This window comes from Salvia hispanica, chromosome 1 (genome assembly GCF_023119035.1).
Source record: "Salvia hispanica cultivar TCC Black 2014 chromosome 1, UniMelb_Shisp_WGS_1.0, whole genome shotgun sequence".
Lineage (NCBI taxonomy): Eukaryota > Viridiplantae > Streptophyta > Magnoliopsida > Lamiales > Lamiaceae > Salvia > Salvia hispanica.
Window position 1 is genome coordinate 34,954,558 of NC_062965.1, and position 24,366 is coordinate 34,978,923.

The 24,366-nt window shown below is 37.0% G+C and overlaps 3 protein-coding genes and 2 non-coding genes across 5 annotated transcripts; 2 read left to right on the plus strand and 3 right to left on the minus strand.

The window, feature by feature from the left end:
- Positions 1–429, plus strand: LOC125195116 (RING-H2 finger protein ATL74-like). Its single transcript, XM_048093315.1, has one exon. The coding sequence runs from the start codon at positions 1–3 to the stop codon at positions 427–429; it is 429 nt and encodes a 142-aa protein (XP_047949272.1).
- A 128-nt stretch (positions 430–557) lies between these two features.
- On the minus strand, positions 558–1,751 carry LOC125213521. Its single transcript, XM_048114114.1, has 2 exons — positions 1,051–1,751; positions 558–976 (listed from the first exon to the last, which is right to left on the minus strand). The coding sequence occupies exons 1-2, from the start codon at positions 1,711–1,713 to the stop codon at positions 647–649; spliced, it is 993 nt and encodes a 330-aa protein (XP_047970071.1). The 5' UTR covers positions 1,714–1,751; the 3' UTR covers positions 558–646.
- A 227-nt stretch (positions 1,752–1,978) lies between these two features.
- Positions 1,979–2,050, minus strand: TRNAW-CCA. The gene has a single exon. It is a non-coding gene; the product is annotated as a tRNA-Trp (tRNA).
- Positions 2,051–2,512: 462 nt separating this feature from the next.
- LOC125213528 (B3 domain-containing transcription repressor VAL1-like) lies at positions 2,513–8,684 on the minus strand. The gene is made up of 14 exons (XM_048114128.1): positions 8,240–8,684; positions 7,917–8,062; positions 7,115–7,196; positions 6,917–7,033; positions 5,940–6,565; positions 5,735–5,831; positions 5,464–5,638; positions 5,019–5,095; positions 4,824–4,904; positions 4,509–4,727; positions 4,367–4,416; positions 3,970–4,083; positions 3,606–3,670; positions 2,513–3,336 (listed from the first exon to the last, which is right to left on the minus strand). The coding sequence occupies exons 2-14, from the start codon at positions 8,027–8,029 to the stop codon at positions 2,657–2,659; spliced, it is 2,496 nt and encodes an 831-aa protein (XP_047970085.1). The 5' UTR covers positions 8,030–8,062; positions 8,240–8,684; the 3' UTR covers positions 2,513–2,656.
- Positions 8,685–15,014: 6,330 nt separating this feature from the next.
- Positions 15,015–15,121, plus strand: LOC125202907. Its single transcript, XR_007173237.1, has one exon. It is a non-coding gene; the product is annotated as a small nucleolar RNA snoR100 (small nucleolar RNA).
- The last annotated feature ends 9,245 nt before the right edge of the window (positions 15,122–24,366 follow it).

The window sequence follows — 24,366 nt, forward strand, 5'->3', positions numbered from 1 at the left end:
ATGGCTCATCACTACCATCGCCTGCTGCTTGACCCTTCCGATATCACCGCCCCTGCGGTGAATAAAACCAACACCTCCTACGATGGCGGCGATTTCGACGGCAACATGATGATCATCTTGGCGGCTCTGCTCTGTGCATTGCTCTGCGCGGTGGCCCTCAACTCCACTGTCCGTTGCTTCCTGCGCTGCAGCGCGTCTCGGGGAGGCGGGCGCGAGGCTGCGGTCAAGAAGGCGGCGCTGAGCCGGATCCCGGTGGTGGCCTATGAAGCTGGGCCGGCCACGGACTGCCCTATTTGCCTCGGGGAGTTCGTTGGAGGCGAAGATGTGCGTCTCTTTCCGATGTGTAATCACGAGTTTCATGCCTCGTGCATCGATAGGTGGCTTATTTTGCATTCGTCTTGCCCCACTTGCCGCCGGCTGTTGATATAAGGTTATGACAGAAAGGTCTTGGGTTCGAGTCCACACTGTTGATTAGTCTTTAAAGTTATTAGTCATTAAGGAGTGTTTTAAGCTTTTGTGTTTGTGAATCTCTTGTATTGATTAGGGAATGAATTCAATTGAAAAAATGAGTTACATAGATTTGTGAAGTGAAAAAAGTTACTACTACAACATTGTTGTCAGAGAATTGGAAGTGCAAGAGATGCTACTACAAAGGTAAGAAATGGTGGCTAGTATTTGAGTAGGGAGATGAAGGGGGATTCGGAGAGTGGTGATGACTGCTTGGTGTCAGTGTGGGGGCCACCGTGGTGCGGTGGCGGTGGGTGGCGTCGCCTCTTGTCCGCGGCCCCTTCTCGGCCCACTCGAGCTCTTGCTGTTTGACTGCGGAGGGATATCCTAAACAGCAGCCTACATTTCCTGCCTTGTTGATGTATCTTTGGCTGAATCTTCTGCCTAAACAGTCTATGCATTTTCTTCCTTCCTTCATGTCTCCCATTCCAATTGCAACACATTGCCTGCAGTAAACTCTCCCACAAACCTGATAAAATAGAATCAATATTCTCCATCAAGATTGTTGTATGGAAATGTTGGAATGGAGATTTTTTAGTTTACCAGGCAACGGTGGCGAAAAATGTAGGTGTAGGTGGAGCAGACGGCGCAGATGTTGGAGTGGGGAATCCCCGGCCTACGCCTCCTCCTTCCGCCTCCGCCTCCATAGGTAGACACAGAGCTCATGTCACTCGCGTGACTCATATCATCGTATGATGTGAAGCTCCTGTGGTCCATGGGGGCGGGAGACCTAACCCCGGCCCCATGGTGGTGACTGTGGACATGGACGTGGCCGTGTGAGCGATGAGAATCGCCTTGGTGGTGGTTGAGGGAAGCATGTTGTAGAGCTCTGCTGAAGTCTAGGCTGGGGAGTTTGGATAGGGAGGAGGGAGAGTTTTGTGGTGGGGCGGCCTCGGAGATAGGGGACATTGTGGTGGAAGGAGAGGGCTTCTTCTTTTCGGCATTCTTGTGCATGACTTGAGCCAATTCTTGGAAGGAGAGGTTCACAGAGTCATCTGCAACTCCAACATACATATCTTCAAGCTCTTTTCTAGCCATTGTTAATGTTTTTTTGTCTCCCATTTTGCTAACAATGTAGGTAGAGGAGGATGTTGGTTTTTGTTCTCTACTTGAGAAATTGAAGGATATGTAATGAAGGATGGGGGGTTTAAATTGACAAGATTTAAGGCCGGTTAAGAGTAGGCGCATATAGTAAAAAGAAACCATGATTTATTTGTTTGGTGCATGCAGGCCTAATAGTTTAATAGGTTGTTAGCATAATTACAACTTATGTACATACAAAATTTATGCATTTTTAATGTGTGTTGTGTGTTGGGGTCTGCTGTAAAAAAAAATTATGTACTTAACTTTGAAATTGCCAACCGTGTGCATATATATTGGCAGTATGTACAGCTGGTTACTTATCATATTGAGAAGAAAAAAAAAAACCAATCAAAAAAATTCAGAAAAAAAATAATTGTGGATTGGGGATTGAACCCGACGTGAATCGAACACGCAACCTTCTGATCTGGAGTCAGACGCGCTACCATTGCGCCACGGATCCACATGTGTTATTTTTACTTAGTCTTTAATATTGATTTGATATTTTCATTACTGCACATTATCATATGAATGTATGTAATATTTTTAGTTTATTAGTAGTACTTCATTTTTTGGTTTATCGCTTAATTAGTTTTGTATGCTCAAATTGCATATGACATATTGGGAGGTAGGGGTGTCGAATCGACCCAAGAAATCGGGTACCCGATCTTGAAATTTCCCTAAATTCTACTATATCCCATACCTGATCCAAAATTTCTCAGGTACCCAAGACCCAAAAATTCTAACACACGAGATCATGGCCGTTGAATTCCAACTAGATCATCATCATGTTATGAGAGATGGAGAGTTTCAAAGAATTATCAAGTAAAAACATACGAAGAAAAAACTCAAAAACAAAAAATAAAACAAACAAATCCTTTGTTATTACTACTACTTTGGGGGATTTTTGAGCAAAGACAATCCATCCACCAACACAAACCAAAACGATATAAATATATGTAAATATCTACACAGTTTTAACAAGATAAAATGTACTAATAATCTAAACCAACTAAAACGCCTCTCTAAAGAAAATCTCTATATCATCTCAACAACAAAACAAAGAACATCATCCCTCTTTGCCTTCCACAGTGCCTCCGCCTCCGCCGTCAGCCGCCTTTTCTCCAGCAGCCGAGCAAGATCCCGAGCTCGGCACAGCCCCATTCTGCCCCGCGTACACTTCCACAGGGAAAGCAGCCGTGTTCATCAATGTAGTCAAGCTCATACCCGATGCATCCGCGAGGATCTCGTCTTCCCGGTGGGGATCGCAGTTCAAGTCCAACCCTCCTCCCTTGCTCGTCTCCTCCGCATTCGCGTGGACCCCGTTGTTTCCCGTCTCGTTCTCCAGGTTGTTCATGTTGAGCAGCGCCAGCCCGGCAATGTCCTCCTTCTCGAGCTCGAGTTTAGCGGCGGTCTTGCTGTCCTCCTTCTCCTGCGCGAGCTCAGCCTCGCGCTCCGACTGCCGTTTCTTCTTGCGCATCATCAGTGTCTTGAAGCGCCGCCTGACGGTCAGGCAGACGTTGCACTTGCACGTGGGCTCGTGCTTCCCCTTCCCGCTTGGCGGCTGGATGCAGACGATGCACGAGCAGCCAGGACGGTGGCGCGGGTGCTTTGTGGTGGCTCCAGCTGAGTAATCCCCCATATCGGCTATGTTGTCGCCGAGAACCGCAGCATTCGCCAGGGCGTCCAGCCCGGACGGCTCCCCTTCTTTCGGCCCAGCGCTTTCTGAAACCTTTCGCTTCTTATTTTCTGCGGCCGGATACGAATAAAATCTTAGGAAACCATATAAGAGGTATGAAAAATAGCAAGAAATCACAAGATAGATTTATTAAATAAAGCTCTCTTAGTAATTTGTAAATAAAGTGCAGCAGAAACAAATAAATCTCCATAACTAATTATCTTCTCAACCTAAAACGATTTTCAAAGCAATCTGCACATAAAAGACGATTTTCCATATGTGTGGGTGTTTGAGACAAACGGGGGAATGGGGCTTTTGAGAAATTAGACCAACCCCTTACCTTTGTTAACACTCGAGGGCTCGAGATCTCTCGGGCTTAAATCCTCTGGAGCAGAACACGAGGCCCTGAAAATATTACCGTAAGATTGGATATTCGTATTAGCATCACAAAATAGACTAATTACGAAGAAATCATATCAATCAATGTCAAATTTTATAATTAATCGAATAAGAATAGGGATTCAATGATTTAAGATTACTCATCCTGCAATCCTCTCCAATCAAAAACATACTTTATGAAGATAAATATTCATTCTATTAAGCCATAAAATGGGGGATGGTCCTATTAACTCAGAGGCTTCGAAACAGACCATCAGCGTTAAATCTAAAATATCGTTAGTTTTTTTGTCGAAAACTTCGCTAACCTGCTCGAGTCCCAGGTATTATCAGAACACATCCACTTTGCAGAGACAAGAGCGCTGACAGGCAACCTTCGCCACTTAGAACAACTGTCACATTGAGCCAGTTGTTCCTGCTCACTGATAAGACAACAATGTCAGCCGTTTATACCCAAAAAGTAAACAGAATTAAATGATATAGAGCACTTGCATAGAACATCAACCACTTCAATTAGTTGCTGCAAATGATTCCTGCTGAGATACCGAGTCAACTAACTTTTCACATCATATTCGTATTATAGAGCACAAGAATTAGCCAAGAGGTATATTTGTAATAAGAGGACACGAGTACAAGTCCACGCTTGAATGAATGCTCATAAGAAGTTATAAAAATTGTAACCAGATCAAATATAATAATCTTTACCCAGAAGGTTGAGTAATGAAAATAGTCCTCTTTCCAAAAACGGGTGGTTCCTACACAATATAAGACCATAATCAACACGAAACGACTATAAGTAAAAATCATGGATACTCAATCGAAATGATGGTTGCCAAAACTCTTTTACCTCAAATTCTTCAAATTCGTACCCATCAACTGTGATCACAGTTGGCTCAGAAGATGGAGCTGGGCGAAAAAGCTCCTGAGCTTCTTCCCAAGTGACCCTAAGTTCTGAAGCCTCGTCGTTGTGCATGTGAAGCCTCTTGTTTTTAATGTTTCTAGCCTTCTTTTTCTCAGATATGGTCAGATGTGGTAGTTGTGAATCATCAGATGCTCTGCCTCCGTTCTTCACATCATTTGAGACATCAGAGCATCTCGATCAGAATAGAGATCGGAATTTATAAAAGCAAAGGTTATGGCAAATTAGCAAATAAAAACATACAGAAGTCGGAGTATCATTAACCCCAGAAAACGACGCCTCCCCCGGTGAATCGCAGTTCAAGGCTGGTGGTTGTTGTGGCTCCTGCTCATTGCCAAATAATATATGTAAAAGATCAATAAATCATTCAAGTTCTGAATAATTCAAAATCAAACTCTACAAAGAAAAAAATATGTGAAAATTCCTAAAGTTTCTGACCTGCACATCAGCGTTGGTAGCTGCCTTCCGACAGCCTATGACAAGCTGGCCCCCAGGATCTATCCGACTAAATATCACTAAACAGAAGGCAAAGATGGCATGAAAACAAATGAACTGATCCATCAAAATTCAAACAGAAACACGAAATAAGCTCTAAGAGATGTAGCAAATTTGATGGTAAAGCCAACAAAAAGCACAGCACCAATTGCTTAAGAGATTCAAAGGTTTTGAAATTGAATTTTATCTTACTCAAAGAGGAAGAAGTGCAAGAAAATGAATTATTAAGGTGAATAGAGCAAAAAATGCTATAGACAAAAATTAATGAGGTTCTTACCAAGTGTCAAAACTCATATATATGATGACAAATGTCACATGAAGAAAAATAAAAACTTTAGAAGTGGTTTTCATCTCAAGGTGCGACACAGAATAGAAGAAAAGGGTGTACCTGTGTCACCAGCTTGTAACTGCATATTTTGAATGCATGGGGTTACTCCCTCCAAAACATACATCCGACTATTATTATTAGGCCAAAATCTGAACTGAAATGTCCACTCTTTTCCCTTTATGTCCTGAATTCTTATAGGTATACCTTCCGACTGATTGATAGTAGGAAAATACGCCTGCTCCACATTATTTTTATTTGTGAGAATCCAAAGATAGAGAATATCCGAACTTCTATATGTAATATTGCAAAAGGTTGAAATCAAAATACTCACTTCAGCACACGCTTTTGGAAGGACCAGGCGACCAATTCGCCCAGCATCACTGGCACTAAGAGTCTTCTCGAACAATGGTACAATAGTGGATTTCAAACTAGGATCCAGTGGTTAAGGCACATTCTTTGATAAATGTTTAAAGACATATGATAAAAAGCAGGCATAACACAATTGGAGTTATGCATAATTAAATTTAAAAAGATACTCTCCAGATAACTGTTGCAGCTCTTGGTCCGTGATCCTAGGCCAGTACCGAGGAAGTAACTGACTGCGTCCTCGGCCTTCAGCTGGAGGCCTAGGAATACGTGTCTGTGAAGAAGACCCTTTATTCGCCTCTGAGCTAGGTTTGGGGGGTTTGGGTGAAATATGACGTGCCCTTTGCCCATGTTGCAAAGAACCTTTTGTCGGTTCATTTGCTTCCACTATCCCACCAGGAACAGGCCCACCGGGAACAGGAATAGGCAGCACACTGTTTGAACTACCCAAAGGAGAACACAACGAAAACTTCAGCGACGGAAGAGCTAGAGATTCATACATATCTTTGACCCCTTGTTTCGGTCTGCTGTAGTCGGGTTTGACAAAAACTGGTGATGAACAATTTTGAGAGTGATTCTGTACGCGTTTACTACTTTCTGCAGATCTAAGCATGGATTCGTCTTTTTTAAGCTCGACTGATGAAGGTACGCTATTGGCCCCTATAGCCCTCGTCAGCTGCAGAAGCTTTTGTGTGCTAAATTTCTCATCTTCAACCCTACGTTCAATAACTACCGGCTGGGCCTCCCTAATAAAAGTTTTGTTGGCAGATTTGATGCTTGTAATATTATTAGGAACCTGCAAAAACAATATAAGGATCAATATCCTAAAACTAATTGAGTCATGTGTAAAGATTAAAAGCAATTGGCTAATTTCATCTTCCAACTTCAAAATAATGCAGTATCTAATACTAGTCAGTACAGGAATGCCAGTATAGATCAATAAGCAAGATTTGGGGCTGAAACAACGATAACCGCAAGCTATTTTGAAGGAGAGATACCCATCTCATGACTTAAGATATCATAACTGTGGGAATGAGATATACTGACCATCAAACTTCTTTGAAAAGTTGAAAAGGGATCAGCTCGAAAAACACATATCAGATAAAGGTAGTGAGCAAGCATCTTTCAATAAGTAACAAACTCTAACCTGTACTGGTTGTGGAGACTGAATTTCCAAACGCTTGGCACAACTTATGCATGAAACACCGCCGAATTCCATGTATTCAAATAGATGTTTTGAAGCAATACATCCACAGTGAACAATCTGCCAACCGAGAAAGAACAAAGAGTTTAAGATAATCGAGAAGGGCGTAGGCTAAAGGTGTGGAGGCAAAACTATCATTACCTTTCCACATATTCTGCATTCCCTCCAACCAGATTCGTCTTGATGGTATGTTTCACAGAAAACAGAGTTCTCATACGCAGATCTGAAATCCACATCAAACTACATTATGGGCAGAAAATATAGACGGAGAAGGCAAAAATCGCGAAACAGGTTATCAATCCATATCAGTATAAATATGCAGTAATCACACAATATGCAAAATAGTTAGAGCTAGAACATTAGAAAAACATTGAGCAAATCATCAGATGTTTAAACTAACACAACGTCAACCATAAGAGGAGTATTCGCACCATGTAAATGTTCTCAGGCAACTCAGATATGAGCTGCTGCAGCCAAAAATACTCTTGGACCACACATACAACAATTCATGACATTTTTACTATATATGGATCAACCAGTCCATTGCCAACTATGATATTTACATTAGTCCATCACTAATCCCATCAAAATAGCAACTTTATATTATCCTTTCCTTTTATCTTCTCAAATAAGAAAATCACAAAATAAAAGAAGCAAATAGCAGAGCCGTGAAGCTCAATTTCAGCAATTCATTGAAAGAAAAGGCTAGACTTTTGTCAAGAAAATTGCTAAATATAGGAAAAGGATAATCAAATAGCAGCAAAAAAGAAAAGCCTATTGATAGTAACAAAATGGGAAAAACAAAAAATTGCAGAATGGCTATATTTCAGGAATCAAAATAGCACAATCCCAAACTACCCTTGAGAAATTGGAATCAGACCTGCAATGGCAATGAGCTACAACATCAAGAAAGAGGGCCATAATTGGGATTTAGAAAAATTACCCGCACTTGTAACAAAGCCCAGCAAATCCACCGGATTTCAAGCTCCAACCTTTCTTCGAATCCGACGACGTCGTTCCGCGGCACGCCTCATTCATGCAATTCTTGGACCCCATTTCTCGCGAATTCAGTTCCTAATCCCTGATTTCCTTCAAAACCCCAAACCCAAACTCGTTAAGATAAAAAACCCTAAACCCAGATCAAATCAAATTCAAACAAAATCAACAAATTCCCACACCCCAAATCACGGAAAACACAACACTATTCAACCTCCTCAACTCAAATTCTTCACTAATTGAAAATAAAAATCCAATCTTTCAACTCACCTCGTCCGAATCTAATGAATCCAACGTCCGCATGTGCTCATCCTCAAACAAAAACAGAACTCATGCGCCCAATTGCAGAATCCATGTAGACTTGACTTGAGACCTCAAATTGAATCTGAGACATCCGCAATTAAATAAAAAAAAAGTTAAAATTAAAATTAAAACAACGGCAGGTCGGTGGCCGATTCGGCTAAAATGGCAGAGATAAATCAAGTTGAATATAGTAAAACCAAAAAGACGATTTATCTATATGTTTAGAGAGAGAAAGGGAAGCGAGGAGAGAGAAAAAAACGTTTAGGCATGCAGAGAGAAAATGGGTGCAAGTGCAACGATATGCATGCACGACATTTGAAGACCGCTTCACAGTTCATCCATTCTAATAAAAAAAATTCCCCTAAAAATCAAATCTTTTTACAGAATTTTCTAATTTCTGGGGTGTTGGGGTTTAGGTTTCCAAGTTCTTGAAGATTATTACGGCGTGTGGGCGTTCAGACAGAGATTAGTATAATAATTGGATGGCCCGAAGGTATCGTAGATTCCTTTGTTTTGGGTAAAATGTGTCAAAGTCTTAAAGTAGGTCAGGGCTGTAAACAGTAAATCTTTAGAGCAATGGAACAAATATGGTGAAATACATCCTGTGAAATATTTACTTGCCATATTTTTTTAATGATGCCGTTTTCGAAATTTGAGATACTTATTAAAAATTCAATATTGTTACTAAGGGTATAAATAAAAAAAGAATACTCCATAATTGACAAGAATTTAAGCGTTTTAGTGATATTTCTAACTTATTATACTACGTACATATATACGATCATGCGTATTATTTGTACCTTACTAGTACGTACAAATAGACAATAGGTGCGACCAAATCATCAAACATGGTGTAATATGGTACATTATTTAGTACTATTAACTACTTAAAGAGAGATTGCGGTGAATGAATTTCTTTGGATCGGATACTTAGAAAGTTGTGCGATTGATCGTTTGGTTGTATTTGTAACTCACTAGTGTGTGTAGGTAAGCAAGTAGAAGAGGCCACATCGCATTAAATAAGTAGCATCACGTTTTATCCGCAAATATAGAATGGGCAAGTAGATCGCACCATCTGTAGTGAATGACGTTAGACTTCGCTGATAAATAAATGTATGCATGTTGACACAAACAAATATTCTAAACGGCTAAAGTGGGACCGTTGTATCTCGTCCAAGAATACAAGGACAGTATGCAAGAACCGCCAAGTATCCTATTGTTACTAAAACCAAGCTTTAATAGTTACGAATCCATATACTCCATAATCACATATGTATGCAGTGATGGAACCACGCTTTTGTAAATGAAATGGGGCAGTATATTGTTAATAGTTATGCGTTGGTTTGAATACAGCTAAAACGTAGCGAGTAGGGGTTGTGAAAAAAAGTAAATAGAATATGAGCGACAGAAACTAGAAAACTTCAAGATAAAATTCAATATAGATAATAATAAAATATAAAGAATATAGTTTTAGAATAATGAGCTTATGTATTAATATGATATGTTGTAAATAATAAGTACTAGGATGCGTAAAATATAGAACTTATTGAATAATACTAATAATTTGTAAAAATAAAAATTTTGTGAATATAATAATTATAAGAATAAAATAACACCTTAAATTAAGACACATTGTGCTACTTCCATCCTACATGATTTAAACATGCATATATAACTACATACTAGCTACCTCTTTTGTGTCATTAAACTTACTAGCTGCCTCTTTTGTGTTATTAAACGTGAAATATTTTTTTTTATTATTATTCCCCGTTTAAAGGTAACACAATTTCTAAAATGTAAATTATATCATCTCTATTTTAATTTTTTTATTTAACTCATAAAATAAGATTATGTAACATCACTTTTTGAGAAATACTACAAGATAAAACACAAATTGCTGAAAATTTTCAGTGTAGCTTTGCCACTGTAGATATACAGAATTGTGCATTTAATCGTATTTGAAATTTTAGTATACACACATAAAGAATGTAGGCAGGTTTAAAACATCATAAATGAGCAAATTCACTATCTATTTCTAAATAGAGATGGGAACTTATGCACAACATAATCACCTTAAATTAGTAGAGCAATATTTCACCCGTATATAAAGGTAAGTTTGTATGCACAAACAACTGTCAACAACAAAATATTAGACTTTATATTTCATCCATTAGTATAGATAAGCATGCAATTATAATTTATACACGACTAAAGTCAAGCTTTGCTTTTTTAGTAATATTGACTCCATATATATGTACATATTATTTGCGTTGATTCAATTATTTAATATTCGAATATATATGTACATATTATTTGCGTTGATTCAATTATTTAATATTCGAATATATACCGACTTTAATTGGTACCCTCTTCATAAATGAAATATAATCCCTACTGCGGGTCATCTTCTAATATTTATAGCATCACAATTCAAAATTAAGACCAAATCTAAACTCTTAGATTTTAATATAAGTGAATGAAAAAAAATCTTACGAATTTCAATAAATAGTGAACAAAATATCAATAAAGGGGTAAGATCGTCATTTTATTATCATATCATATTTTTCATGTTTTGTTATTTATATCAACATAGTGTATAACAAATATCAACACAATGACATGAAAATATCAACATAATGATATGAAAATATCAACACAGATTTATTGAGATTTTTACATGGTTTATTGAGATTTTTTTATGTATTTGTTGATAAAAATCTGCTTATCAACATTTATGAAAATTGAAATAAAAAATATTAAATTTCATCATCCGAACGTCGTCGGAACATATGCAATTGAAATCTCGTTAGAATCCTTATAAAATTACTTTTAATTTGATATATTTTTTGTGAAAAAATAATTTAAATTGAGAGAATTACGTAAATTTAAAGTTTTGGGATAATTTTATTAAGAGAGAATTGACATTAATACACTTTAATTTTAATTAATAATTATTTAAATTTAAAATTAATCCACTTAGCATATATGAATCATTAGATATCTAATCATTAAGAATTAATTTTGATATATATGAATCATTAGATATCTAATCATTAAGAATTAATTTTGATTTTGGATTATAATTAGTTAGTAATTCGTCATCTCCCTCTCTACTACACTCATAATTATAATATGATCATACGAATGTGTAAAAAAATATGCATTCTAGCTCATCCCTTTCAAAAAGTTTACATTCGCACAAAATAGATTTAATCCAATGAAAAAACTAGTCGGTGCCTCGTACTGAGTTCTTGCGGATAGACTTGCATATTTATTACTACTACAATTTACGAACTATTTTATTTGTTTTCAACTATGTCACAATCATTAACATATTCAAGATATAGACAGTTATGCCATAATAATTTATAAATCCATCTGCTGGAAACGTTTCAATAATTTAACATCAGAAAACCTACCATTTAGTTTATAATTTACTTATTTTTCTTGAAAGTTAGAAATCAAACTATTCTACTTGAATCGCCCCTATGGACTATGCCTACACATGTTTTGTTTTATCTTTAGATAATGAATACAAAAAAAGAAATACGTACATCCACAATTAATTTAAATGGTACTTAATAAGAATTAATTAGAATTAATTTGAGTTTATTAATTCTTTAAAAACAGTTTATAATTATTATGCAACTAAAAACAACGCATGGCTCTTGAGCCTTTTTCTTTTACGTTTCCCTCTTTTATTCCGATTATATTTTAACTACTCATCTATCAAAAATTATGATCTAAGCATATTTTTGTTTTATCATCTTTCAGATTAAACAATTCTCTATCTAATACTCTTCCTTCCGAGTAAACAATTCTCTAACTAATACTATTCCGTCCCGATCGTTTTGTTTCCATAAAATGTATAGTACTCCCTCCATCATCAATTAGAATCTCATTTTTCTGTTTCAGTATAATTTTTTTTAACTAAAATGATCAAATTCCATTAAAATTACAAATCACAATTCCAAAATGCATATACATTCATCCTTCACTTTCCTCAGCAGGGTGAAAAAAGTTTCAAATTTGATTGAAAGTAAAAAACATTACAACCTAGTACAACGGATAGAGAATCATTTTCTTAGTGAAAGAATTGGTCTGAACCACATAGAGACCTATAACAAAAATTACCATCAGTAGTAAACCATCTTCCATGGAGCCAAGATGTATGGACTCTTAAAAGTTGCATACCAAGTTTTAGCTTCACTAGAACAGTGTCTCCTTATGCGCAAATAAACAACACTAGCACTGAAAGATTGTTGATGTATTGGCAGAGCCACGGTGGGGCCCTTAGGCCCCTCACCCATTTGACTTATTACTATATATAAGCTATGTATGCAGTGATTAATAATTGAATCAGTAGCTAAGTTGGATTGAGTTATATTGTACTAATCTAACTCGTTTGGGTTCGAATTCCATTTCTTGCATTTTCATTGTAATACTATTTTTATGCCTTTTTGGTAATTTCTCTAGTAATTGTATGCTACAAGTATACAATCTTATAGCTAATAATTTCAGTTTATACCATAAAGAATTTTTCATATTAATTTTGTTCTAGTAATTTTTAATGTTACATGTAGCTATTAATTTTGTATAATTAAGTTTTTTCAGTTACAGTTAAATGATTTTCGTTATTTAACAAAATAAATTACTCCTGTATCTTTAATTCCATGAATATATAAACATTTTATATAATATTATTTAGAAATTAGTTTTAATCATGTCTTTGTTATTATAGTAAAAAATCTAGAATAGAAGAAAATAATTAATTAATTCCATAAATGCATAGATTTATTATTAGTAAAATCATTTTGAATAGTGTGCTCTTTATTATAAAAAACTCTATTCTTTTAACTTTTTTTTATTTCGACGTTATTATATTCTTAAATTTTACTACTCATACTCTAATTATTTATCTCGTTATCCATGTCTCGCACATACTACCACTTATGTCGGAGCCGTTTTCATGTCGTTAACACAGAAAACACTCAACAAATTTTAGCAGTAATTTGGGGCCCCCATGATTAGAATCCTAGCTCCGCAACTGTACCAAACATGTCAATATTTTTGAAGACATCCAACACTTCTTCATCATTGATTTGGCCATCGTACAAGATAGTATGCAGGCTTACCTCAACAACTTCATATCAGTTGTATTCTCAAGAAGTGATTTCATAAAACTCACATATGAAGTAATACAATTATTAGTAAATGAATTAGAAGAAAGCTCATAAGCAATAAGATTTGTATCAACACTTGGGTGTCACTCGTTACACAAAAGAAGGAGAGTTCAAGAACTCCGGATAGACACGCCAAAAGTGTGGCAAAATGATTTGGTTTGAATCTAAGCTCCCGCACCATATTGGGAGCTCTGCCTTGTTGATTTTTTTCTGTTTCAGTATATTTGTGGTATAACTATTTTATTTTTATTATAAGTGGTAATAAATCCTAGATTCCGATAATTCATTCAACTTATATTTTATTTAAAATTAATATATACAACTTAAACTCATATTCACTAATAATTTTTCATTCACTTTGCGTATCATTTTCTTAAAACATATATAATAAGAAATAAGAATCCTCGTGATGAACGAAGAATTAATAATTTGTAACTCCTCTGTTTACATCTTCGTTAAAATATCAAATTAACTCTTTAGCATTAACTGGTCATCCATTTAAGTATTAAACTTTCGATGGTATAATTATTGGCAATACTTTGAGAATATACGAAAAATCATTTTACATTGGATTAAAAGAATAAAACATTTACTGTCACAATTAGAAAATTAGTACTTACTTCTGTCCCATTGAAAATGAAACGTTTCTTTTTCATGATGTACGGCTTCATTAACACAGTCCGAAATGAATACAACTAAAGAAAATGACTCAACTATTTTAACACAATCCGGAATGAATACAACTAAACTAACTTATAGGAGAGAATATAGTTTAATTAGTTAGCGTGTATATAAATATTAGAATTACAAAATATTTTCATTTTTAAATATAATATATGTAGAACATTTTCTTATTATAATCATGGGTTTGATCATACTTTTATTAATTTTTTAAAAATATAATAGTGTAAAATTTTATTTATTACTGTATTTTATAAATGTAATCATTTATTTTAAATATAAATAAAAATTAAAATAAATTCATGTGAACAAACCATACTAATTAATAACTTTTTAAAATATTTTAGCAATAACATGAAATAAACAATTAAAAGTTCAAACCAAATCAAACTGAAAAAACATATAAAAATCTAAACCAGTTTTAAATTTCAATTTGATGATTTTATATTCAATTTTCGATTGTTTTGCTTAAGCAACATAAGTATATTATATATAGGTCCAATGCGATTGTACGGTGTTTCTTAGGCGGGCCTAGAAGAGGTTATTCAGCCCAATGCAGGCCTAATATGAATCCATGGATCTTGAAACCCTAGCTAATCCACACGCCTATAAATACCAATCGCAAAGACTCATCACATTCATATTCATATTTAGATAAACAAGCTCTACGCAGCCTTCATCGTTTTTCGGATTTTGAATTTTAATTTGATTTTCAGATTCAACTGAATCTCTTCGCAATTTCGGTCTTCTTCTTTAAAATTTGATATAGAAATATATTCTGTATCGTTTTCTGTTTTTGTAATTTAATTTAGTTTCCATCTCTTCCTATGAAATAGATAGTGTGTGTGTACAAATAAGCCGATGCTCTGGATGTAAAAAATTGAAGGAAGCATGGTAATGTGCACAGAGAGCGATATTGCAAGGTCGGCATGTCTGCCCCCTCCGATTTTTCATGACTTGGGGGCCTGGTTTTAGACCTACACTTTTTTAAATTTATGTTCTTATTCTTATAATTATTCACTGAAGGGGATAACTTTATATTCATTTGTTGTTAATTCACAAGCCCATCCACACTCCCAGACTAAACAAAATTGATTCAAGCCGATGAAAGAGTATAATACTGGGAGTGGATCCCCGTAGGAACAAAGCAGGGGCTGCTGTTCCCAGAAAACGACGTAGTTTAGTTCATTTGCTACGGTGGATTTTCAATTAAGAGCATCCGCAATTGTTGGCTAGCGACCGGCTAGCCGATTTGTCGCGCTAGCCGATCGGCTAGCCGAACCATTGCAATCAGCGAGGACGAAATCGGCGAGCGGATCGGCGTCGGTTGGCCGATCGCTTGTCGCTGGCCGATCGGCTAGCCGCCATTGTGGCGGCCCGATCGGCCAGCGCTATTTTTTAATTTTTTTTAATTCTTTTTTTTAATTTTTTTTATTCTTTTTTTTATTTTTGAAAAATTATATAAATGCGATTTTCTCTATCTCTAAATTTACGTACAAGAGCAACATCTAGCGATGGACAACAACAACTAGCCCAATACAAAATTAAGACCTAAAACAGAAACATGTCATACCGTCGGGTCCGTTCGGCTAGCGGCAAACTATAACGGATTCAAGACATACTAATATTTTTTAATGTATTTTTTTAATAAATTAATGAGTAGAGTGGGGCGGTGGCTTGTGTGTGGAAGCTCGGATTTTTTTTATTTTGCAATTTTTTTTATTTTTAGTTAATGTGCTTTTTTTTAAAAATAAAATTAATGAATTTTCTCGTACATGTCTCGTAAATTTAATTCGGTAATTTAATCGTGATTTTAATTCCGTAAATGTAGTATATTTTGATTTATTTTTATTACGGCTGGCTTATGACTAGCTTATGGCTGGCCTAAATCTGACGTGGCAGGTGGATTTTTTAGTGTTGCTGACGTGGCAGGGGAGAGAATGACTAGTCTATTGCTGGCCAGTGACTGGCCTAAGCACCATTGCGGATGCTCTAGAAGCTTTAAATCTATTGCGGATGCTCTAGAAGCTTTAATTCTATTGTTCACGGAAGGCGACGTTTTGTCCCACTTTTGCAAACTTTAATCTTTTCAAATATAGCTTCAACAAGAGCAACAATAAATAATCCGAGCAACAATAAATAATCCATAATTGAACAATGCTTTTATTTAAATAACGATTCATTAGCATTGACATATTCATTAAAATAAGATTTTTTATTTTACTAATTACAATTTCATAATCTTACATTCAGTTGAATGCTCATTAAAATTTACGTATTCAACTAATACTATGACAAATTATGTAATATTAATAAATTAATCATAGTTGATCTTATATGGGGAGTAATCAATTCTAGTTATAATTTACTTTAACTAAAAATTGATCAAATTCAGAAAGTCATTTTATATTTAGATTTGTAAGTCTACAATCACTATTACACTAAAAATTGATTTTTAAAAAATAATTGAAACTCCCTTTGCATTGTTCTTTAAATTATTTTTAATGTAATTTTGTATTTAAATTTGAGATAAAAATTTAATAGATAATTATTATTTAAATCATATTGACTTTTATTAATTTCATAAATTGAAATATAAAATCGTAACTTTTAATTTATTTTGATAATCTTACATCTCTCAAAATAAAAACTAATATGACAAAATCAAATATAATAAAACAAAAATCCGACATTGTCTTTTGATAAAACGATGTCGTTATATTTGGAGTGTTAGTTAAAATATGATGATATATCAAAAATGACTTGGTTTTATTGCAGTATCATATTTTAAATTTTATCATATTAGGATGCGGGTGATAGCCCTGAAATCCCTTGAAACAACACTGTAGCAAAAGGGTTTCCACCGTTTAATAGTCTTGAAACCATTCTTTCGACCTAGTAAACTGCATCCAGGTTTCACACCCTCATCTACTATTTTCACTCAATTCATGTTAACTCTGTCAGGGTGGAAGTGATGTATTAGTTTCAAGGTTATCAGCAATGTGCTGAAAGCGCTGTGTTAGACCGTTTATACCCTCGCCGGACTCACGCCACAGCTCCCGCCGGTCACCATCTTGGCGTGTGCAGCTTCTCCCATTGATGGCGCCCACCTTGTTTTCTCTTCAAATTCCGACCGGCGGCCATATTGGTGTTCAATTCCGCCACAGCTTGGCTCGAATTCTTCGATTCAAGCTTTCGATCTACTGGATGTTGGTAATTGATTTCGTTTCCTCAAATTGTTGCCTCACGCCACAGCTCTCGTAAGTCACCATCTTGGAGTGTGCTGCTTCTCCCATTGACGGCGCCCACCTCGTATTCTCCTCAAATTTCGACCGGTGGTCATATTGGAGTTCAATTTCGCCATAGGTTTGTTCCAATTCTGCGATTCAAGCTTTCGATCTAATGGGTATTCGTAATTGATTTCGTTTCCTCAAATTGTTGTTGTAATTCGACAATTGGTAGATTGTAGATTCTTCAAATTGGCCGAATTGTTATAATTTGGAGTTTTGTTGACGTAATTTGCTTCTCAACTATGAGAAATCGATCGGTGATAAGAATTGTACGGCAAGGGGGCAAGGGATGGTTTAGTCATTTGAGCTACCTTTTCAAGGCTTGGTGGATTCAACCAAACAACACACTATGGGCTGCAAAATTTTTATTGGCTGTACCAAACAGCCTATAGAGTTGTCCATTAAAGTGGGAAAAGCCCATATCTACAAAGTCATGAAAATAATTTTACAACCTATCACCCGAGCCCTTAGTTTCAATTTTAACCATCACAGGAAAATTGAGAAAAACGAAATGTTATATTTGAGTTTCAAAGTTATGGAATTAGCCAAAATTAAGAAAAAAATTACTCCCTCCGTTCCATTTTAGCAGTCCCGTTGACGTTTCTGCACTCGTTTTGTAAAAATGATAATAAATAGTTAAAGTGGAGAAATTGTAAAGTAAGTGAGAGAATAATGTAGAAAAGAGTCTTATCTACATTATTCTTTTCCTTACTTTACCGTTTCTAACTAACATATGCATTTACAAAAATAAATAATTAAATAAATTTAAAATTTAAAACAAATAACTCTCACGTCAAGTACATAAAATACACATACTCTCTCCGCACCACAAAAATATGACTATTTCATTTTTAGTTCGTCCCACAAGAATATGCACTTTCTAATTTTGGAAACTTTTTTCTCTCTAATGAGATGAGACTCATTCTTCACTAATAATACTTTAATTTTTTTTTCTCTCTTCCTCTCTCTTACTTAACTAATTTTATATTAAAACTCGTGTCGAACCCAAAGTGCATATTTTTTGGGATGGACGAAGTGAGTATTATATTGTTATCACATCAAGTAAGATTTACTCTCTTTGATTGTCTCACACACTCACAGTATGAACACTCACACACATAGAACACACACAAAATTATGATGAAAAAGAAGAGAGGATTTCTTGGAGAAAGGGATTCTCTTTTATTGACTAATTTCTGACTCTACAAGATACAAGAGATCGAGCTATTTATAGCTGACACAATTGTGGTAACTGCCACTAACTAACAGAATCAAGAAACAAGAATCTTGAGCCTCCAACGACTATTTCCTAACTAACTAACCAATTCTAACGACTAGTTTTTGATTGCTTCTTTCTCTTTTCTTCTGCCCTTTTTCTTTTAATTCTGAGACTGAAATGTGGACTCTATACTAACAATTCTCCACCTGAGTACACACTTTAGCCTTTGCAGCAAACCTTGATCAAAGCCTTGCAATGATCAAACTTGTCTCTCCCTAGAGACTTTGTAAGTATATTTGCTGGATTGTGAAAGGTGTCAATCTTGACCACCTTCACTTCCCTTTTCAGTTTCATCTCTAATAAAATGTAGCCTGACATCTATGTGTTTGCTTCTCTCATGAAAATATTGCTGTTTAGCCAAACACATAGCTGAGTTGCTGTCACAATGCACCACCATAGTATTCTGATCAAAACCAAAGTCTGAAATCACACCTTGAATCCAAAAGCTCTCTTGCACAGCTGCTGTGAGAGCCATGTATTCAACTTCTGTTGTTGACAATTCAACAACACTTTGCAGCTCTGACTTCCAACTGATCACAGTTCCAAACATGGTAAAGAGCTAACCAGTTTGGGACTTTCTATTGTCCAAGTTTGTAGCATAATCAGCATCACAGTAGCCCACTACTACCTCCTCACTCACCTTATCACAGCCCTTGAAAACAATTCACCAGTTACTAGTGTACTTCATATATCTCATAATCCACTTAAGAGCATTCCAATGCTCCTTTCCAGGATCAGCCATGTACCTGCTAGTAACTGATATAGCATGGGCCAAGTGTGGCCTAGTGCAGATCATAGTGTACATTATGCTTCCAACCACACTAGCATAAGGAATAGACTCCATCTCCTGTACTTCTTGTTTAGTTTTAGGAGTCTGCTCCTTTGATAACTTGAAACTCTGTGAAAGAGGAGTTGAGGCAGCTTTGACATTGTCCATCTTGAACCTCTTCAGAACCTTCTCAACATAATCTGTCTGAAGTAGCCACAATTTCTTAGAGCCTCTATCTCTCTGGATATTAATTCCCAGGATCTTTTGTCATGCCCGTATTTTCTAAGGATAGAAAACACGGTTTATCGCGACTAGGGGAGGGTTTAAGAAGCGGGAAAGAAAAGGGGAAACAAACATATTGGTCCAAAATATTTTAATAACTGAAAACTTAGAAAAACAAAGTACTATCATTTCAACAAAGTACCAACCCTAAGGAAATAAAGACCGGAACGTAAATAATTTGAAAAGTGGTTGACTCTCAATGCTAAAAGAATTTTAAAGAAAAGACACACTGCGGAAGCGTTCAAGACACGGAAAATGCCGAGTATGAAGACACGACATATCCAACGATACTAAGCAAGCCATAAATAATCCATGAATTCTGCTCAACATCCTCCCCGTCCGTCGCCGCTCAATCTGCACATTTAGAAAACAAATATGCAGGGCTGAGTACTTGATGCACTCAGTGGACACATGTCAAATCAGTTTGTCAAGCCATACCGAGTGATCTTGGGGGTTTTAAATGAAAAGAACCCAAGTCACTAAAAGCATTTTCACATAAATTTCGGTTGCAACCATTTTCCATCCACATTACCATCACCATATCTGAACATACATGACAAGGAACGTGGCCACGAACCAAGTCATTAGACCGGACAACTCCAAAGAGATAGCGCACGATCTACTGGGTGTACACTAGTCCGAGCAGGGTTTGCGGCCCTACTGAGACCCGAATTCGATTAAACATACATGGCATAGCCACTTCAGATAGGTTCATTCAAATACAAAACATGGCAAGACAAACAATTTTCACCTCCTTTCACATAAAAATAGTATTTAGGACTGAAAGTACGATTTGTGTCTGTGTGTTGCGGTGTGTACAGAAGGAAATAAACAGGTTCCCTTGGTCCAGCAAATCCACTAGATCACGCGGTCTAGGAACTCGTTGGTCATAGGAAATCCTGGTCGTCGGACACACAGAGCACTCTTTCAAAAACCCTCAACCACTTTACTAAACCTAGTATAGGGAAGTAGAGATCGATCCCACAGAGAAGGATGCGTAATAATCATGTTCAAGGATTTGGACTTGTTTTTGGTGTTGGCTGCTGCCATGCATTTTTCTTGGGTTGAGGAAAACAAATTAAACTTGACTTGGGAATTTTACAACTACTACGCTAATAGCTAGACTTAGGTGAAATAACAAGAGAACGTTGCAAATAAAATTAACTGCTCAATTACCAGATCTAAGAAAACTACTCTAATTACCTAGACCTAGGAAACAAACTGACTGTGGGGACCATGACTGAAAAAGCAGAGTACGGACGAAAAGCTGGCAGAATAACTAACTCGGGTACTAACTAACAGCGACATCATCTTCTTCAACCAAATTGCGTAAAAACTCATAAGAAAAACAACATGAACGAAATCAGAGCAGAGCAAACTAAATCTAAATCAAATTGATGCATAACAACGAAGAACTAAACGGATCTACAGATGCTAGACGAAGTAAAACAGGAAACAAGTAGAAAACTCAAATCCATCCAACAATTTTCCTTTCTCACTTCGGATCCAACCTCAGACGCTAAATCCACTCCGGATCCAAGCGTCCGACACAAATTCCAACCAACAGAAACACTTCATCACTTCAGATTCAAACAACAACCTCCAATAAATCAACAAACCACAGATCTATCACCAAATTCCCAGATCGAGTACCACAACCTCAAAATAAAACAGAGATCGACATAAAACTTGTTAAAATAAACTCTCAGCAGCAAGATCTACGTAAATCAACTCGAAATATCACAACTAAACGCAAACCAACAGAAGCGAAAAGATAACAAGTAACATCAACAGCCAAGTCGACTCCCGAAAGTGAAGTTCGACCGCAAAAGTGCAAAACAACTGAAATTAAAAGAGATTGTATCTTCGTCCACACGCGGACGGTGTTGCAACTGAGACTTTCTAAAGAAATGAACCCTTTCGTAACCCGAACTACCCCAGATCTCCCATTCCCAAGTGTGTGTTATGTGTGTGAGCTAAAAGAGAGTAAAAAAAGTGTTGATTTGTGCGTTGCATACTCTTCTATTTATAGGCGTTGGAGTGGGGCCCAGCGAGGTATAGATAGACTTTGTTGCCCTCAGCTACTGACTCCCTCCGTCACGCCTTCTTTTCCTTTGAATTTTGCTCACTTCACTTCATTCCTTTACTAGACCGTTTCCTTCAGCATTCCCTCGATCTAGCGATTTTATCACACACCTGGCTTAGGAAACATGTTAGACCAAGCAAATTGTAACGCTTTTCACCATATAACCGATGCATGAAATTAGCCTTATCAAACTGCTCACACTTAAACCATACTTGTCCTCAAGTATAAAGACAAGAAAAGAATAAGGCGAATTTCAAGCAAGGTTATCTCCTGACCGACTCCTTGGACTCTAGACAGACTCCTAGACCTAATTAAAAACTTAAAAAGTTTAAGAAAAAACATACAAACACATAAACACATATACATGAGCTAGCTTCAACTTTTAGGCATCCGTCCCCACAAGATTAAGGTCAATTCAATAGGTTGCACTCCTCCAAATAGGCCCTTTCCCTTCCTTTACCTAGCCAATCTGTCAGCTTGTCAAGATAGCCTTTTACTTACCCGATTGTTGGATTCACTCGATCACTCATTCCTCACCAGGGATGTTAGGATCGATTCTCTCTTAAGTTAATGCTACACCACTGAAGCGTCGGGTTATGAGAGTTCCTCCTTTTCCTGGGTCAGGCTATTATCATTCCTGCCTTCTAGACAACTTCCCTCTGGACTTCGTCCAGCTTATTCCTCCTTTTTTTTATATATTTTTTTTTTCTTCTCCTTTTACATATATTTTTTTCTTTTTTTCCTTTTTCTCTCTTCTAGACTTCGTCCAGCTTATAATACCTTACCCTGGACTTCGTCCAGCTTATACCTTCATAACCCAATTTCCCATTTTTTTTCTCCTTCACAACTCTTCTCCCTAAGCATTCAGTGGTGACCCTTAAACATGTGTTAGCTCGAAGTTATTTAAAGCTTATAACTCACTATTATAGTAGGGCTTCACAACTAAGTAAGCAAGGGCATCCTCCATCGTTCTCACTTCACTCAAATTGACTTGGCTTATTAAAGGAAAAAGCTTCTAAGTTGGAATGCCTCCTACTTTCAATTACTCTCACTAAGGGAATCATGCCGTATTATATTCACTGGCTCATGCGACAAAACTTAGACTTACAGACTCTTAACATGCAGACAAAATAATGCATTGACTCCTCTCCCCCTCCCACTTCACTCAAGCTTGTCCCCAAGCCATCGTCGCGAAGGGGGGAAACAGAGAGATCAATGCAAAGCAACAAAACAGGTTACAAAAATAGAAACTTCTCACACTTAGACCAAGCATTGGGCTAAGTGGGAGAAAAATCACAACAAAACAGAAAATACAAACTTCTCACACTTAGACCAAGCATTGGGCTAAGCGTGAGAAAAGCACAATAAAACGGAAAATACAAACTTCTCACACTTAGACCAAGCATTGGGCTAAGTGTGAGAAAAGCACAATAAAACGGAAAATACAAACTTCTCACACTTAGACCATGCAGTGGGCTAAGTGGGATAAGACACAAACAATTATAAAACACACATAGATAACAAAACTAAAATAAAAAAAAACTAAAAGAATGAAAATTAAAAGTTACTTGGTCATGGAATGGTGATTCACTTCTGGGGCTGGCTCCCTCGAGAGCCAGGACTGGGGTGGGATTCCGGGTCGGGTCATTCTTACTTTCTTCTTTATTGGCTGCTCCAGCTCTTCCTCCTCCTGTGCTGCTTGTTCTAGTACTAGCTTCCTCACTATAGACTTTGATTTAGATGGGGCTGGAACTTGTTTGTGAACGGGCGGGGAGATCAACTGCTTGAGCGATTGCTGCGGTTGCCTTACGGAGGGACTGCTCTGAATGGGCTGCTTGACTTCACTGCTGGACCCAGGAGTGAAGTCAAGCAGCCCATTCAGGACTGCTCTGAATGGGCTGCTTGACTTCACTGCTGGACCCAGGAGTTGCCTTCGACTGGGTCAAGGGGAGCGTCTGCTGCATCCACTTCAACATTTTCATTGAAAGCTCCACCGCTTCCGTCATTCGCTCATTTTGTTTGGCGCACTTCACCGCCAAATCTGCAATGTTGCCCTCAGGGTCTTCACTTCCTCCCGATTCCCATTCAATTCCTTTCTGATCCCACCAAGTTCCTTTATCATTTCCCTCCTCATTGACTGCATTTCCTTCTTCACATTCTGGACTTCCTTGCGTAGCTCTTCAATCTCTTCACTTGGCATGGCTTCCTCGGCTTCCTCAGGCTCTGCTTTCACCTTATCTCTCAACGAGTAGAAGAGAGTCTTGGTGCCGTGAGTCTGCAGCAACCCCTTGTTGAAAAAATAATCAACACTGAACACTTCCGGGGGTTCGCACATGACTACCAACGGAGCGGCCTTGGCAATCTTCATCTCTATGTTTCGTTGGAGATAGGCGCCAAGGAGGTGGCAGGTATACATATGACGCGCAGGGTTGCTCGCCATTTGGTGGCATGCCTGAGCCAGCCAATAGCCTAGGTGTACCTTCCATGTGGATCCGATAACCGACCGAGTCCGTACGGTGGTTTA

What these genes read in the sequence shown, in the direction of transcription:
- LOC125195116 (XM_048093315.1), top strand. Translation starts at nt 1, where the DNA reads ATGGCTCATCACTACCATCGCCTGCTGCTTGACCCTTCCGATATCACC.
- LOC125213521 (XM_048114114.1), bottom strand. Translation starts at nt 1,713, where the DNA reads ATGGTTTCTTTTTACTATATGCGCCTACTCTTAACCGGCCTTAAATCT. An exon ending in TTTTTCGCCACCGTTGCCTG is followed by an intron (nt 977 to 1,050) that starts GTAAACTAAAAA and finishes CTATTTTATCAG; the next exon opens with GTTTGTGGGAGAGTTTACTG.
- LOC125213528 (XM_048114128.1), bottom strand. Translation starts at nt 8,029, where the DNA reads ATGGGGTCCAAGAATTGCATGAATGAGGCGTGCCGCGGAACGACGTCG. An exon ending in AATGCAGAATATGTGGAAAG is followed by an intron (nt 7,034 to 7,114) that starts GTAATGATAGTT and finishes CTCGGTTGGCAG; the next exon opens with ATTGTTCACTGTGGATGTAT. An exon ending in AGTCTCCACAACCAGTACAG is followed by an intron (nt 6,566 to 6,916) that starts GTTAGAGTTTGT and finishes TTGTTTTTGCAG; the next exon opens with GTTCCTAATAATATTACAAG.